At 37.4% G+C, this 16237-nt stretch overlaps 1 protein-coding gene across 1 annotated transcript in view; it reads left to right on the forward strand.

Moving 5' to 3' along the window:
• Positions 1 to 16237, forward strand: part of Faf1 (Fas associated factor 1) — a 459649-nt gene that overhangs the window by 409829 nt on the left and 33583 nt on the right. The window contains exon 18 of the mRNA XM_047554623.1: positions 14030 to 14245. Within this exon, the coding sequence (XP_047410579.1) occupies positions 14030 to 14245 (216 nt within the window). The remainder of the gene's footprint in view (positions 1 to 14029; positions 14246 to 16237) is intronic.

Below are 16237 nucleotides of genomic sequence, written 5' to 3' on the forward strand. Positions count from 1 at the left end.
ATGTGGATACTTATGTAAATCACATTGTTATATATAGTCCAGCCCTTGGAAAATTTGCTGTCTAAATATAAAATAACTTCAGAAAAGATACTGTATGCTAGCCAGGTACTGTGGCGCATACCTGTAATCCCATTGACTTGGAAGGCTAAGACAGAAGGATCATGAGTTCAAAACCAGCCTCAACAACTTGGCGAGGCCCTAAGAAACTTTGTGAGACCCTGTCTCTAAATAAAATACGTTTAAAAAAAAAAAAAAAAAAGAACTGGGGATGCGACTCAGTGGTTAAGTGCCCCTGATTTCAATCCCTGGTTCAAAAAAATATGTAAATAAATAAATAAATAAATAAAAAGATACTATGTATTATTTTTAAAACCTTTAAAATAGCACAGAGTGCTGAAAATATTTGGAGGAAGGAAATGGTTTTTGACTAGAAAAACAACAGAGTTTAATTGTTAAAAGATGAAATAGAAGGGCATTTTAGCTGGAATAGTAAGTAGATGGTTGGATGATGAGCCAGGGAATAGGCGGTTGGGTTAGGTAATCATGATCAAAGGGAAAAAGGCACAGGGTTTGCTCAGAAATTTAAAAAAAAAAAAAAAAGTACATGGACAAACTTAGAACACTAACAATTAGAGCTATGGCTAAGAGTTTCAAGTTTTAGAAAATCATTGGTGGTAAAGAATGGGCACAAAGTATATCCCCTTTTGTTAATGGTTCCCTTAGATAGAAACATTTTTTCCCATATACCCAAAATTCTTTCATTTTAAGCTTTGGTACCTCCTCCAGTAGGAAACATTAAATAATACTAACGACCATTTAGCAGAACAGAACATGGTATTAGGAGCCTTGGCTCTTTTCCTTCAGTTTTCTGACTTGATCTTCACAACCACTCTACAAAATTAGTAATGGAGATATCATTACTGTTTTAAAGATGAAGAAGGGAAGCCATTTATGACAATTGTGATTGCATTTATATAACATAAATGCCTTTTGGAAAAGGCAAAAGTAGGAAAACAGAGATTGCCAGGAGCTAGGGTTGAAGGATTTTGGAAGGGAGGACACAGAACTGTTCTTTACCTTGTCTGGTGATAGTATACAAACATATGTATTTGTCAAAACTCATAGAACTATATATAAAAGAATATTTGAGCTGGAGGTTTAGCTTGGTGTTAGAGCACTTCCTTAGCATGTGCAAAGCCCTAGTTCGACCCTTGGCATTGAAAAGAAAGAAAAAAAAAAAGAATTTTTACTATATGTAAATTACACCCTAATTTTAAAATGGAAAAAATATCATTGAGCAGCCTTCTCAGGGCCATACAAAATCTAACCACCTCTCTCCTTCCTCTTTAATTTTATTAGTTCTTCCTGTCCCTCACTCATTCAATTCCAGCCACGTTGACTGTCCTGCTGTTTTTCAAACAAGTTAGAGACAGGACCAAGGCTTTGGGAATTACTGTAACTTCCACTTATAATACTTCTAGGTCTAAATGTCCATGTGATTCCCTTTCCCCTTTAGGTCTTTGCTTACTGAGATTTACAAATATTTTTAAATGCATCCATCTTTCCATTCTCCCAGCATTCCCTGCTCTCCTTCCATAGTTCTCATCACTGTGATAAATATGTCTTTTCCTGTATGTGTTTTTGTCTTTCTCCCCACCCTACTAGAATGTAAGCTCCATTAAAGCAGAATTTCATTCATTGCTTTTTTCCATCATCTAGATCAATGCCTAACTCAAGGAAAGTGCTCACTAAGTTCAGGGAATTAATGAATGTTACTTTTAGCCTATTTAACCCTATAGACTGGTAAACTGTTATTTGGTGTGTAGCTATGGAAGCTCAGAGAAAGAATAGTGTGTGTATGTGCATGCGTGTGCGTGTGTGTGTTTATACATATTTAGGTGTAAGTAAATCAAGCCAATCTTTGATTCTTATTTTAAGAAAGTGGTGTAAGTATATATCTTTTCTGTTTAAAAAATGAAATTGTAGAGAAACAATCTTTTAGGGGTTTCTTCTTTCACTAAAAATACAGATTTTTTTTAATTAAATAACAAATCCAAGATCAGTTCATATTTCTTAGCAGGTTTCCTTGTTTTATCACAAACCTAAATAATGCAAATAAAAAACTCTATTTGTTAAGTAAACCAAATTGAAGTTTGACAATAGTGTTTGCTATGACTGTTGTTTGAGTGTATGTGTCCTTTATGTCATTATTTTACAACAGTGTTTGCTTACATGAGGCCTTTTAGCCAGCGTATTTGAAACTGGACCACTGGTGTATTTTTATTCTTTTTGCCAGTAAAACTGTTGGGTATTCAGATCTCAAGGTTGCTAACTTACCTAATAAATCGTCATTGTTTTCCACTTAGTATGGGATAGCTGAGGTCTGTTTTCATTCTGGGGAAAAGCCCTGGAGACTGTGTACACTGAAGAGCAGATATTGTCTGCACTATGAATGGAGTAATGAGCTACTGTTGTTTATTCTTCTGTAGTATAATTGGCTGAAGTCAGACAATGATATAGCATCTGTTGTTAATATTGTGTAGGGAAATGTCAAAATAGAAAGCAAGCAGACAGGTGGATTAAAGGGAGAGCAGGAGGGGAAATCAGAAAATACCAAATTAAGTTCTGGTTTAAAGTAGGTACAAGAAATAATCATAATAATGGCAACAAGACCAGCCACTGTCCTTTGTTGTTCATAGTGTTACATACAGCATGAGGATTGATACTGAGAACTGGTCACTGAGTCCTGACCATGTGTCAGCACTTTGTGTTTTGAATTATTACTCTATTTTATAGGACTTTTGTAAGAAAGATTTTATTGACCTTGTTTCTTATATGAGGAAAGTCGTAAAGACTGTCATTTGCCTAGTGGCTGGTATTTTGGTTCTGTTCTTTCATACCCCAAAGTCTATGTTCCTAAACATACCATTGAACTAGTCTTTTTTAAAACTTCACTATTAAAAGTCAGGATAGTGATTTACTTTGAGGAGATAGCTCCCAGAAAGGAGGCATGTTTCTGAGATACTTGATCATGGTGCTAGTTGTACAGATATGTGGACCTTATGAAAATTTATTGAATTCTGCACTTAAGATTTGGGCACTTTTTCTTACATATGTTATACTTTAAAACAAATTTAAAACAATTACAAAATATGTAACTTTGAACAAAAAAGATAAAGATTAATATAATACTGATTTAAATTTTATAAAAAGTCAAAAATACATACTTATAAAAAATTAATGGTGCTGGATGCAGTGGTGCACTGTAATCCCAGCTAGTGGGGAGCACAAGGCAGGAGGATTGAAAGTTTGAGGGCACCCTGGGTAATTGAACAAGACCCTGTCTCAAGATATAATAGAAAGGGCTGGGGAAGTAGCTCAGTGTTTGACCACTTGTCTACCACATGCAAGACCCTGGGTTCAATCCCAGTACTGCAATAATGGGGTGATTAAAAAATGTTTTGGAAATAGTGGTCATAGCTACAGAACACCATGAATGTACTTAGTGCCACTTAATTGTACACTTAAAAATGGTTAAAATTATTTTTTAAGTTAGTGGATATAAATACTCAAATGATGGGAATGATTACCTCTTGATGGTGAATCTAGAAAAATACAGATTAATTTTAATGTTTTCCTTATTTAATCTGTTTTGCAGTGAATATATATTACTCTTATAAGCAGGAAAAATGTTTTTTAATCTCAAATAACCAGTAGTGGTAATGATAGATGATCCCATTAATAGTTTAGAAAATGTGTATGACTAATCCACAGAGATTTACTCTGACAAGGACTCATTATTTGCCCTTAAGGGACACATATGTTAATGCTATCGATGATAGAAGGAGTCAGACATCGGAGAAAGGAGAATCAGGATGTTCACTTCCTGAAGGCATAAGACTCAAGATTCTTTAAGTGTTTATTAATCAAACACCAGCTATATGCCTGTCACCATACAAAGTAGTTTTACATGCCTTATTTGAGTTAGCGTGTTAATTATTCTTTCCATTACCAAATATATATTGAGCACCTACTTTGTGCTGTGTGCTATACTTGGAATAAGAAGTTAAACATACTCCTGCACCCTAACAGAGCTGTAGGCTAATGGGAAAGCTAGACATTAGACAAGTATGATATAGTATAGTGAATACTATAAGAGACACGATAAAACTGTCATTTAATTTTTGATGAATATACATATTCATGTATATATTCATGTATATGATTTGATATATTTGCATGTGTCTATATCAAAATTTGATTAATACGTGACAGTGTTATTTAAGTAGTCTAATATTTGGAAATACTCAGTTAAAACTTAAGACTCAAAATACCAATATTAGATAAACTTCCATTCATACTATCAAACAAAAAAAAAGCAGAAATGACTGGTTTAACTTCCTGTCCTTTTAATTTTTAAATTATATTTCTTAATCTTTCCATTTCTAGGCTTCAATTTTCCCATTTAAAAAAAGAAAGATGATAGTGTAAGACTGTTTGGCCAGTGTAGTCCCTTCCCGTTCTGATATTCTGTGTACATCTTCTCTTATTGTAATAAAGCAATCATTCACTAAAGCTTGTTATGTATGGTTATGTGTCAGATACTGTGTTAGTCAACTTTTTGTTACTGTGACCAGGAAGCTAAGAGAGTGAGCATGGAATTAGGGAGGAGCCAGAGGGACCTGATACAATCCCCAGGGAACAACCTCCTATCCCTAACACAATGGGTTCAATCCCCAGTACCTCCCCCCACTGTGTGTGTGTGTGTGTGTGTGTGTGTGTGTGTGTGTGTGTATTCCAGTATTTTGCAGATTCTTTAGTTATTTTTTTTTATTATTGTAAACAAATGGAATACATGTTGTTTCTCTGTTTGTACATGGCGTATAGGCATACCATTTGTGTAATCATAAATTTACATAGGGTAATGTTTGATTCATTCTGTTATTTTTTTTCCCTTCCCCCCCACCCCTCCCACCCCTCTTTTCCCTCCATACAGTCCTTCCTTCCTCCATTCTTGCCCCCCTCCCTAACCCTAACTCTAACCCTAACACTAACCCCTCCTACCCCCCATTATGTGTCATCATCCACTTATTAGCGATATCATTCTTCCTTTGGTTTTTTGAGATTGGCTTATCTCACTTAGCATGATAGTCTCCAGTTTCATCCATTTGCCTGCAAATGCCATAATTTTATCATTCTTTATGGCAGAGTAATATTCCATTGTATATATATATATATATATATATATATATATATATACCACATTTTCTTTATCCATTCATCAATTGAAGGACATCTAGGTTGGTTCCACAATCTGGCTATTGTGAACTGAGCAGCTATGAACATTGATGAGGCTGTATCTCTGTAATATGCTGATTTTAAGTCCTTTGGGTATAGGCCAAGGAGTGGGATAGCTGGGTCAAATGGTGGTTCCATTCCAAGTTTTCTAAGGAATCTCCATACTGCTTTCCAGAGTGGCTGCACTACTTTGCAGCCCCACCAGCAATGTTTGAGTGTATCTTTTTCCCCACATCCTCGCCAACACCTGTTGTTGCTTGTATTCTTGATAATCGCCATTCTAATTGGGGTGAGATGGAATCTTAGGGTGGTTTTGATTTGCATTTCTCTTATTACTAGAGATGTTGAACATTTTTCCATATGTTTGTTCATTGCTTGTAGATCTTCTTCTGTGAAGTGTCTATTCATTTCCTTATCCCATTTGTTGATTGGATTATTTGCATTCTTGGTGTAGAGTTTTTTCAGTTCTTTATAGATTCTGGAGATTAGTGCTCTATCTGAAGTATGATTGGCAAAGATTTTATCCCACTCTGTAGGCTCTTTCGTCGCATTGCTGATAGTTTCCTTTGCTGAGAGAAAACTTTTTAGTTTGAATGTATCCCAGGTATTAATTCTTGCTTTTATTTCTTGTGCTATGGGAGTCCTGTTGAGGAAGTCTGGTCCTAAGCCGACACGTTGAAGCTCTGGACCTACTTTTTCTTCTATAAGATGCAAGGTCTCTGGTCTGATTCCAAGGTCCTTAATCCATTAGTTTCGTGCATGGTGAGAGATATGGGTTTAGTTTCATTCTGTTGCATATGGATTTCCAATTCTCCCAGCACCATTGGTTGAAGAGGCTATCTTTTCTCCATTGCATATTTTTGGCACCTTTGTCTAGTATGAGAAAATTGTATTTATTTGGGTTTGTGTCCATGTCCTCTATTCTGTACCATTGATCCACCTTTCTATTTTGGTACCAATACCATGCCGTTTTTGTTACTATTGCTTTGTAGTAGAGTTGAAGATCTGGTATTGCGATACCCCCTGCTTCACTCTTTCTGCCAAGGATTGCTTTAGCTATTCTGGGTTTTTTATTCTTCCAGATGAATTTCATAATTGCTTGCTCTATTTCTGTAAGGTACATCATTGGGATTTTAATTGGAACTGCATTGAATCTGTATAGCACTTTTGGTAGTATGGCCATTTTGACAATATTAATTCTTCCTATCCAAGAACATGGGAGATCTTTCCATCTTCTAAGGTTTTCTTCCATTTCTTTCTTTAGTGTTCTGTAGTTCTCATTGTAGAGGTCTTTCACCTCTTTTGTGAGATTGATTCCCAAGTATTTTATTTTTTTCGAAGCTATTGTGAATGGGGTAGTTTTCCTAATTTCTCTTTTTGAAGATTCATCACGTATGTATAAAAATGCCTTAGATTTATGTGTATTGATCTTATATCCCGCTACTTTACTGAATTCACTTATGAGATCTAACAGTTTTCTGGTGGAATTTCCTGGTTCCTCTAAGTATACAATCATATCATCAGCAAATAGGGATAGTTTGAGTTCTTCTTTTCCTATTCGTATCCCTTTAATTTCTTTGGTCTGTCTAATTGCTCTGGCTAGAGTTTCAAGGACGATATTGAATAGAAGTGGTGAAAGAGGGCATCCCTGCCTTGTTCCACTTTTTAGAGGGAACACTTTCAGTTTTTCACCATTTAGAATAGTATTAGCCATGGGCTTAGCGTAGATGGCCTTTACAATGTTAAGGAATGTTCCCACTATCCCTATTTTTTCTAGTGTTTTGAGCATGAAGGGATGCTGTATTTTATCAAATGCTTTTTCTGCATCTATCGAAATAATCATGTGATTCTTGACTTTAAGTCTACTGATATGGTGAATTACATTTATTGATTTCCTGATGTTGAACCAACCTTGCATCCCTGGGATGAAACCCACTTGATCATGGTGCACTATCTTTTTAATATGTTTTTGTATGCGATTTGCTAAAATTTTGTTGAGAATTTTTGCGTCGATGTTCATTAAGGATATTGGTCTGAAATTTTCTTTCCTCAATGTGTCTCTGTCTGGTTTAGGTATCAGGGTAATATTGGCTTCATAGAATGAGTTTGGGAGGGTTCCCTCCTCTTCTATTTTATGGAATACTTTGAGAAGTATTGGAATGAGCTCTTCTTTAGAGGTTTTGTAGAACTCGGCTGAGAACCCATCTGGTCCTGGACTTTTCTTTGTTGGTAGGCTTTTGATGACTTCTTCTATTTCATTACTTGAAATTGGTCTATTTAAATTGTGTATGTCCTCCTCATTCAGTTTAGGCAATTCATATGTCTCTAGAAACCTGTTGATGTCTTCGAAATTTTCTATTTTGTTGGAGTATAGATTTTCAAAATAGCTTCTAATTATGTTTTGTATTTAAGTCATGTCTGTTGTGATATTTCCTTGTTCATTCTGAATTTTAGTGATTTGGGTTTTCTCTCGTCTTCTCTTTGTTAGTGTGGCTAAAGGTTTATCAATTTTGGTTATTTTTTCAAAGAATCAAGTATTTATTTTGTCAATTTTTTGTATTGTTTCTTTTGTTTCAATTTCGTTGATTTCAGCTCTGAGTTTGACTATTTCCTGTCTTCTACTACTTTTGGTGTTGCTCTGTTCTTCTTTTTCTAGAGCTTTGAGCTGTAGTGTTAGGTTGTTAGTTTGTTGATTTTTTTTCTTCTTTATTGGATGCGCTCCATGAAATAAATCTTCCTCTAAGTACAGCTTTCATAGTGTCCCAGAGATTTTGATATGATGTTTCTTTGTTCTCATTTACCTCTAAGAATTTTTTAATTTCCTTCCTAATATCTTCTGTTATCCATTCCTCATATAATAGCATATTGTTTAATCTCCAGGTGTTGGAGTAATTTCTGTTTTTTACTCTTTCATTTATTTCTAACTTCAATCCATTATGATCTGATAGAATACAAGGTAGTGTCTCTATCTTCTTGTATTTGCTGACATTAGCTTTGTGGCATAATATATGGTCTATTTTAGAGAAGGATCCATGTGCTGCTGAGAAGAAAGTGTATTCGCTCTTGGTTGGATGGTATATTCTATAAATGTCTGTTAAGTCTAAATTATTGATTGTGTTATTGAGATTTATGGTTTCCTTGTTCAATTTTTGTTTGGAAGATCTGTCCAGTGGTGAGAGAGGCGTGTTAAAATCACCTAGTATTATTGTGTTACGGTCTATTTGGTTTCTAAAATTGAGAAGGATTTGTTTGACATACGTGGATGAGCCACTGTTTGGGGCATAGATGTTTATGATTGTTATATCTTGCTGGTTTATGCTTCCCTTAAGCAGTATGAAATGTCCTTCTTTATCCCTTCTGACTAACATTGGCTTGAAGTCCACATTATCTGAAATGAGGATGGATACTCCAGCTTTTTTGCTGAGTCCATGTGCATGGTATGTTTTTCCCCATCCTTTCACCTTTAGTCTATGTGTATCTCTTTCTATGACGTGAGTCTCTTGCAGGCAACATATTGCTGGATCTTTCTTTTTAATCCAATCTGCCAGTCTATGTCTTTTGATTGATGAATTCAGGCCATTAACATTCAGGGTTATTATTGAGATATGATTTGTATTCCCGGTCATTTGGTTCATATTTAAAATTTTATTTATTTATTCATTTATTTTTTGACACATCTTGGTTCTTCCTTTATTTTACAGTTCCTTTAGGATAATTCCTCCCTTTGCTGATTTGCTTCTTTGTTTTTTATTTCTTCCTCATGAAATATTTTGCCGAGAATGTTCTGTAATGCTGGCTTTCTTTTTGTAAATTCTTTTAGCTTTTGTTTATCATGGAAAGATTTTATTTGATCGTCAAATTTGAAGGTAAGCTTTGCTGGGTGTAAGATTCTTGGTTGGCATCCATTTTCTTTCAGAGCTTGAAAAATGTTGTTCCAGGCCCTTCTAGCTTTTAGGTCTGGATTGAAAAATCTGCTGATATCCTTATTGGTTTCCCCCTGAATGTAATTTGGTTCTTTTCTCTCACAGCCTTTAAAATTCTGTCTTTATTTTGTATGTTAGGTATTTTCATTATAATGTGCCTTGGTGTGGGTCTGTTGTAATTTTGTGTATTTGGCGTCCTATAAGCCTCTTGAACTTGATTTTCCATTTCATTCTTCAGATTTGGGAAATTTTCTGATATTATTTCATTGAATAGATTATTCATTCCTTTGGTTTGTTTCTCTAAGCCTTTCTCAATCCCAATAATTCTCAAATTTGGCCTTTTCATGATATTCCATAGTTCTTGGAGATTCTGTTCATGATTTCTTACCATCTTCTCTGTTTGTTCAACTTTGTTTTCGAGGTTAAATATTTTGTCTTCAATATCTGAAGTTCTGTCTTCCAGGTGTTCTATCCTATTGGTTATGCTTTCTATGGAGTTCTTAATTTGGTTTATTGTTTCCTTCATTTCAAGGATTTCTGTTTGGTTTTTTTTCAATATCTCTAACTCTTTATTGAAATGATCTTTTGCTTCCTGAATTTGCTCTGTTCACTGTCGATTGGTGCGATCATTCAATGCCTGCATTTGCTCTTTCATCTCATCATTCAATGCCTGCATTTGCTCTTTCATCTCATCGTTTGCTTCCCTAATCATTTTAATTATGTACATTCTGAACTCCCTTTCTGTCATTTCTTCTGCCATGCTGTCGTTGGATTCTATTGATGTAACATCTAGATTTGTTTGGGGCATTTTCTTCCCTTGTTTTCTCATATTGTTCAGGGATCAGTGGGTCATTAAGATATTGCAGATTTCCTCTATCGACTTATAATGTCCCTGAAGATTGCTAGTATATCCCCTCTTTTCCTTCAGTAGCCTGAAGTCTTGGAGGAAGTTGATAATGCGGAGCTCCACGAAGAAGCTGCCTCTCTAGGGTGGTGACCCTCAGGTGGCGTATATTCCGTGCTAGTGGGCGGAGGTGCCTCCACTTGTTGACCAATGGTCATCCAACGGGGAACTAGGCTGCGGGCTGAGGCAAGTCCTGTTTGGGCCTGTGCCTCTGGTTTAACCGTCCCTGTGGGAACACCTCTCCCGGCAGGGAAGACTCACTCAGTGGGAACGTCTTGCTGGTCAGTTCCCCTCCTAGAGGTTCCCCTCAATCTACAACTACCGCCTGGGCTGGGCTGTCTTCCTCTGCAACGTTCCCAGGGGCCCGGACCTACCTCCTGGGCCTGGGAGCCTCACCCTCCGCAGGTGAGTCTCCTTAGGCTGCTTCTCTCAGATAATCTGCCCGCAGTCCTGGAAACTTCGCTCCACCCCTAAGCGTGTCTCTGTGCGGCTCTTCCAGCAAGAAGCCACCTAGGTCCTGGGACCCTGCTCCGCACCTAATCGCCTGGCTATGCGGCCCCTCCTCTGAGCCGCCACCTGGAGCCCTGTACAATAGCTCCGATACCCAGAGACCCGCCACACACCTCCTCCTCCGGACAGCCGCCCAGTTTCCGCCGCAGTCACTAGGAGTCCAAGCAACTCACTTCACGTCTCCTCCTCCCGCCAACCTCCCGTAGCCCTAGGCAGTCACTCCAAGCCCAAGTGACCCGCCCTGTTCCTCCTCCTCCTCCTCGGGGTAGCCCCCTGGGTGTTCAGGAGTGGTGGCTCTGAGACCAAGTGACCCACCGGGCTCCTCCTCCAGGCATTCCACCGGTGTTCAGGAGCGGTCGCTTTGAGTGCAATCAACTCACCACTCGCCTCCTCCTCTGGCAACCACCTGTGGCTCTGATGCAGTCACTCCTAGACCAAGCGACCCGCCGCGCTTCTCCTCTCCTCCGGGCAACCCCCCCGGTGTTCAGAAGCGATTACTCTGAGTCTAAACAGCTCACCACGCAGCTCCTCCTCAGGCAGCCGCCCGGAGCCCCAGTGGTTGCTCCGAGTCCAAGCACTGTGCTGAGCCGCCTCCTCTATGATGATCCCAGTTGTCCGTGTTTACCGCTCCAGTGGGGGGAGGGGCGTCTCGCCGAGCAACTCTACTTCACAAAGTTCCCTGCGTTCCGGGGCTACCGCCCCATCTGGGACGCCTCCCCAACAGGAGAGACTCACCCGGCGGCTTTGAGTTGGTCCCAAGTCTCTCACTATCTCCTGTTTTGAATCCTGCGTCCTGGAGCAACATGAAATGTAGCCGCCCTCTAGGCCGCCATCTTGAAACCCTTCTTTAGTTATTTCTAATTAGTAAATATGTTTTCTCAAGAGTAAAATGTCTCTTTTTTCCCCCACCACATTCCTTTGTGCTTTTATAATGCTTTTATTCCTTCTACTTGTTTTTTTGGAAGAATTTTTCCCAACCTTTTTAGTCTAACTCTTAATTTACTCCTTTTTCTTTCTTTCTTTCTTTTTTTTTAATTTTCTGGTTTTATTTATGGTTTTTTGAGCTGGGGGTTTCACTATTTTGCCCAGGCTAGTCTTGAACACCTGGACTGAAGCGATCTACCTCCTCCAGCTACCCCTGTAGTCCTTTCAAATTAGGATGGACTGATTAGGTTATAACTCTCATAATCATTTCACCTCTGGACATTCCTGCATTGACACAAGAGCTTTTGGGGGCCCACATACCAAACTATAACAGACACTACACTAAGAACTTTATGTGCATCATGTTTATAACTCTCATCTCTATAATCCCCTCTGAGGTCAGTGGTATTAGTGCCTCCAATAGGAAAATGATCTCCAAATCTTGGAAGTGATTAACTTTCTCTGCACACTACAGAAATTTTGATTGTTTTTGTGAAAATAATACTAGAACCAGCCGAATTATCTTAAATGATACAGGATTTAATTTCTTATCATACTGATGTCTGTGCAAATTTTAATTTACTTTTTTTTATTTTTAAAATTCTTTGTTTTTATTTGTGGTTTTTTGAGGTAAGATCTTACTATATTGCCCAGGTCTTGAATTTCTGGACTGAAGTGATCTGCCTTCCTCAGTCTCCCTCCATGACTGGGACTGCAGGCGTATACTACTCGTGCCCTGCTTATTTTCTCATTTTTAATACAAAATTTTTATTTTTATTTTATTTTATTTTATTTTGTGGTGTTGGGGATTGAACTCAGGACCTTATACTTGCAAGGCAAGCACTCTATCAACTGAGCTATCTCCCCAGCCCAAATTTTTATTTTTTGTTTTTGTTACTGAACTCAGGGGCACTCAACCACTGAGCCATATCCCAAACCCTATTTAGTATTTTATTTAGAGATAGGCTCTTACTGAGTTACTTAACACCTTGCCATTGCTGACGCTGGCTTTGAACTCTTGATCTTCCTGCCTCAGCCTCCTGAGTCACTAATACTACAGGCATGCACCACCATGCCCAGCTTTAATATGAATTTTAAGGCTATGAATTTCCTCAGATGAATCTCCAAGACTGTAAGTCCCAATTTCTCACATATCTTGTGATTATGATAGTTCTAGTTTAATTGAGGGGGATAACTTCATTCTGTTAATGATAAATTGGGAATACAAAATTGTTAAACTATCCAAGAACAGAATGTAACTGTGAAGCAGAGCATGATTACCAGGCTCACTTATCTAAGGAACCTCTCACGTTGCTAGGAACATTAAAAGATTTTTGTGCATTTCTGTTATAAACTCCATTTTTGCAGGTATCCCAGAGATCTTCTAATTCTGGTGGAATATCATGAATGTCAAAAAAATCACATTACTATAGATTGAGAACTAGAAAATATGGATTCAATCCCAACTCTAACCACGAGATCTCAACAGTTTATCCTACCCTTTGAGTCTGTTTTGTCATATATAAAGTGAAGGATTTAGTTTATCTGTAGGTCCAGAAATCAACTCTCATTCTGAGACTTGACCAGACCCTCTTGTCTAGTTAATGGCAAAGGTGAAACTAGAGCTGTGGTCTCTCCTGCCTCCAGTGAACCTGATATTTGAATTTCTTTTCATTGTTTTTTTTTAAAACTTTCAGGGTGGCAGAATATATATAGAGAAATTTGCCATTTTTAAGCATAATTCATCACTCCAAACAGAATCTTTCCATTGAATTTTTTCATTAACATGTTATCCAGGTTGGGTGCTATGTTGCTCATCTATAATCCCAGCAACTTGGGAGACTGAGGCAGAATCACAAGTTTGAGGCCAGCATAGCAACTTAGACCCTGTTTCAAAATAAATAATAAAATTAAATTACAGGGCTAGGAATGTAGCTTAGTGGTAAAGCACTTCTGGGTTCAGTCCCCAGTACCAAAAAAAAAAGTACACACAAACACACGTGTATAGGTGTGTGTGTATTCCAGTATTTTGTAGATTCTTCAGTTATTTCTAATTAGTGTTTTCTCAGATATGAATGTGTGTGCATGTACACATGTGTGTTTTGTGACTACTTCTAATAGCCTTAATTCATACCCTAAAAAACAACTGGGTATTTGACATTTGTTTCCTCAATCAAAAATGTCTGAGTCCTTCAGTTTAGTGGGGGGAAAAAGCCCTTATTTTCAAAATAGTTTTCTCTTAATTTAATTATTCATATCTTCAAGGTGGGATTTATTTTAATTGTCTTTATTAATATTAAGAAAATTTTTTAAAAACATGATTTTATTGTTCAAGCGTTAGTGTTGCTTAAAGAATGGAGCAGTGACTTTTTAATGAGTTCCTAGAAAGTAACAGCTATTTTCTAGTCTCTCCCACTCCCCACAGTTCCATCTATCTCACATTTTAACACATGGTTTTTCCTCTACTTAGGCCATCAGACTCTCCTTAGAGCAAGCCCTGCCTCCAGAGCCAAAGGAAGAAAATGCTGAGCCTGTGAGCAAACTGCGAATCCGTACCCCCAGTGGCGAGTTCTTAGAGCGTCGTTTCCTGGCCAGCAATAAGCTCCAGATTGTCTTTGATTTCGTAGCTTCTAAAGGATTTCCATGGGATGAATTCAAGTTACTGAGCACCTTTCCTAGGAGAGATGTAAGTTCCCTTTCCTATCATAGGAAGTGTGTCCACATGGGAGATATCCCATCACTAACGGCTAGAAAAAGTAGTCCAAGAAAAGGTCAAATGGTATAGTCTTCTAAAAAACACCCAAAAGTCCCTCTTTGTTCTGCACATCATTCTCTCCTCATCTGAAGAAGGTAAGGCTTACCAGGCCAGTAAACATGTAGCCAGGAACCTATGTAAGAAATTAGATATTAGATCTTTCTTCCTTCTGTACTATCTAGCTGTTTCCCCTTTTTCAACATTCATATAGGCTTTTTTTTTTTTTTTTTTTAACCTCAAAGTATACCAAAAACCTGTGTGCTTAACAGCTTAATTGTTAGATCAGGATCAAAATTATGGTTCAGTAAGTATGAGCTATGCTACACAGAGTATTTTGTGATTTGAGGGATTTTGTTTTGTTTTGAAGTACAAGAGATTAAACTGAGGGGCCTCTACCACAAAGTGAGGGGGCTCTACCACTAAGTTACATCCACAGCCCTTTTTATTTTTTATTTTGAGACAAGGTCTCACTAAGTTGCTAAGGCTGACCTCAAACTTGCAGTTCTCCTGCCTAAACCTCCCAGTTGACTAGGATTATAAGCATGTACCATCATGCATGACCAGTTTTGTGATTCAATAGTTTTACTAGCCTGGGAAGTCAGGTATGATGACCATATTCACTGTGTATCTGTATTTCAGTAAGAGTATTTGATAATCTTTTATAGTATTCAGGGACAAAGTAGAGAGATACAGATCTTCAGTTAGATGTATTCATTGCTGAATGAATGGTTATGTCCAGAAAATGTTTACTGCCATCTCCCTGGAGGGAACCAAGAGGTTCTGTATTCAGTTCTTATTATTGACATCCTACTTGAAGACTTTCTCTGATTTGTGGATAATGAAAAATAAGATTGAAGAAAACCTTAAAATATGATACAGTGGACAAAATGAAGCTGCCAGAAATTTATAGAATGAAGTAGATTTCCCTTTAGTAGAAGTTATTGTTGAATATGACTGAGTATACATCAATAATGTGCTATAGCAGCCAACAAAAATGTTGACTGTATTTTTAGAAGTAAGTGGAAATCATGTCATCTGAGGAATATATCCTCTAGAGAAGGAGAGGCCATGGAAGACATGATTGTTGTCTTCAACTACTTCAATTACTTGAAGGCTTGCCATATAAAAGAGGGATCTTACTTTTTCAGGCTCCAGGGCAAAACTGGGACCAGTAAGTTGAAAGTCACAAAGAGATACATTTGGGCACTTTCTAAGAAAGAAAAATCTTGTGTTGTAAAGAAGAAATTTTCCTATCTTTGAAGATAACAATTACTACTCTTTTCAACAACACAGGTATATATGGAGAGTGATCCATTCCTAATGTTTCTGCTTTACATGGAATTAGACTAGCTCAACTATAAGACATATTTTAATATTCTGTGATTCCATTATCATCTAAGTCTAGTAATCTGGACTTCATCTAACATACCAAAACCAAGTATTTGGTTAAGACTTATCCAGGTTCCTCACATTGACTATCAGATTTGCAGGACAGAATCAGAAACAAGTGGTATATGTATAGCTCTACCCCCCAGCCATAAATCCCCTCTGGGTGAATTTTGCCACTTACATCTGAATTCAGGAGAGTATAGTGAACTCCCCAGGTAATTGTAGCCATTGGTCCTTCTCTCCCCGACCCCACCTAGTGCTCCAAGCTATTCCCCCTTATTCATATATAAAGTGCACAAACATGCACGAGGTAAAGAATGCACATACTCTTACCACACAGCCAGGTAAGAAAGTACCTTAACCCATTAGTACCAAATTTTCAATTCTGAGAATATTGACACAGGTGCATTAAAATAGTTTGTAAATCATAATTTAAAGCTTTTATATATTTATATCTATTAATATTATAATTATTCCATCATAATATAATTATGTTATATACCATATTTTTTATAGTCGTTCTGTATCTGGAAC

This window comes from Sciurus carolinensis, chromosome 1 (assembly GCF_902686445.1).
Source record: "Sciurus carolinensis chromosome 1, mSciCar1.2, whole genome shotgun sequence".
Lineage (NCBI taxonomy): Eukaryota > Metazoa > Chordata > Mammalia > Rodentia > Sciuridae > Sciurus > Sciurus carolinensis.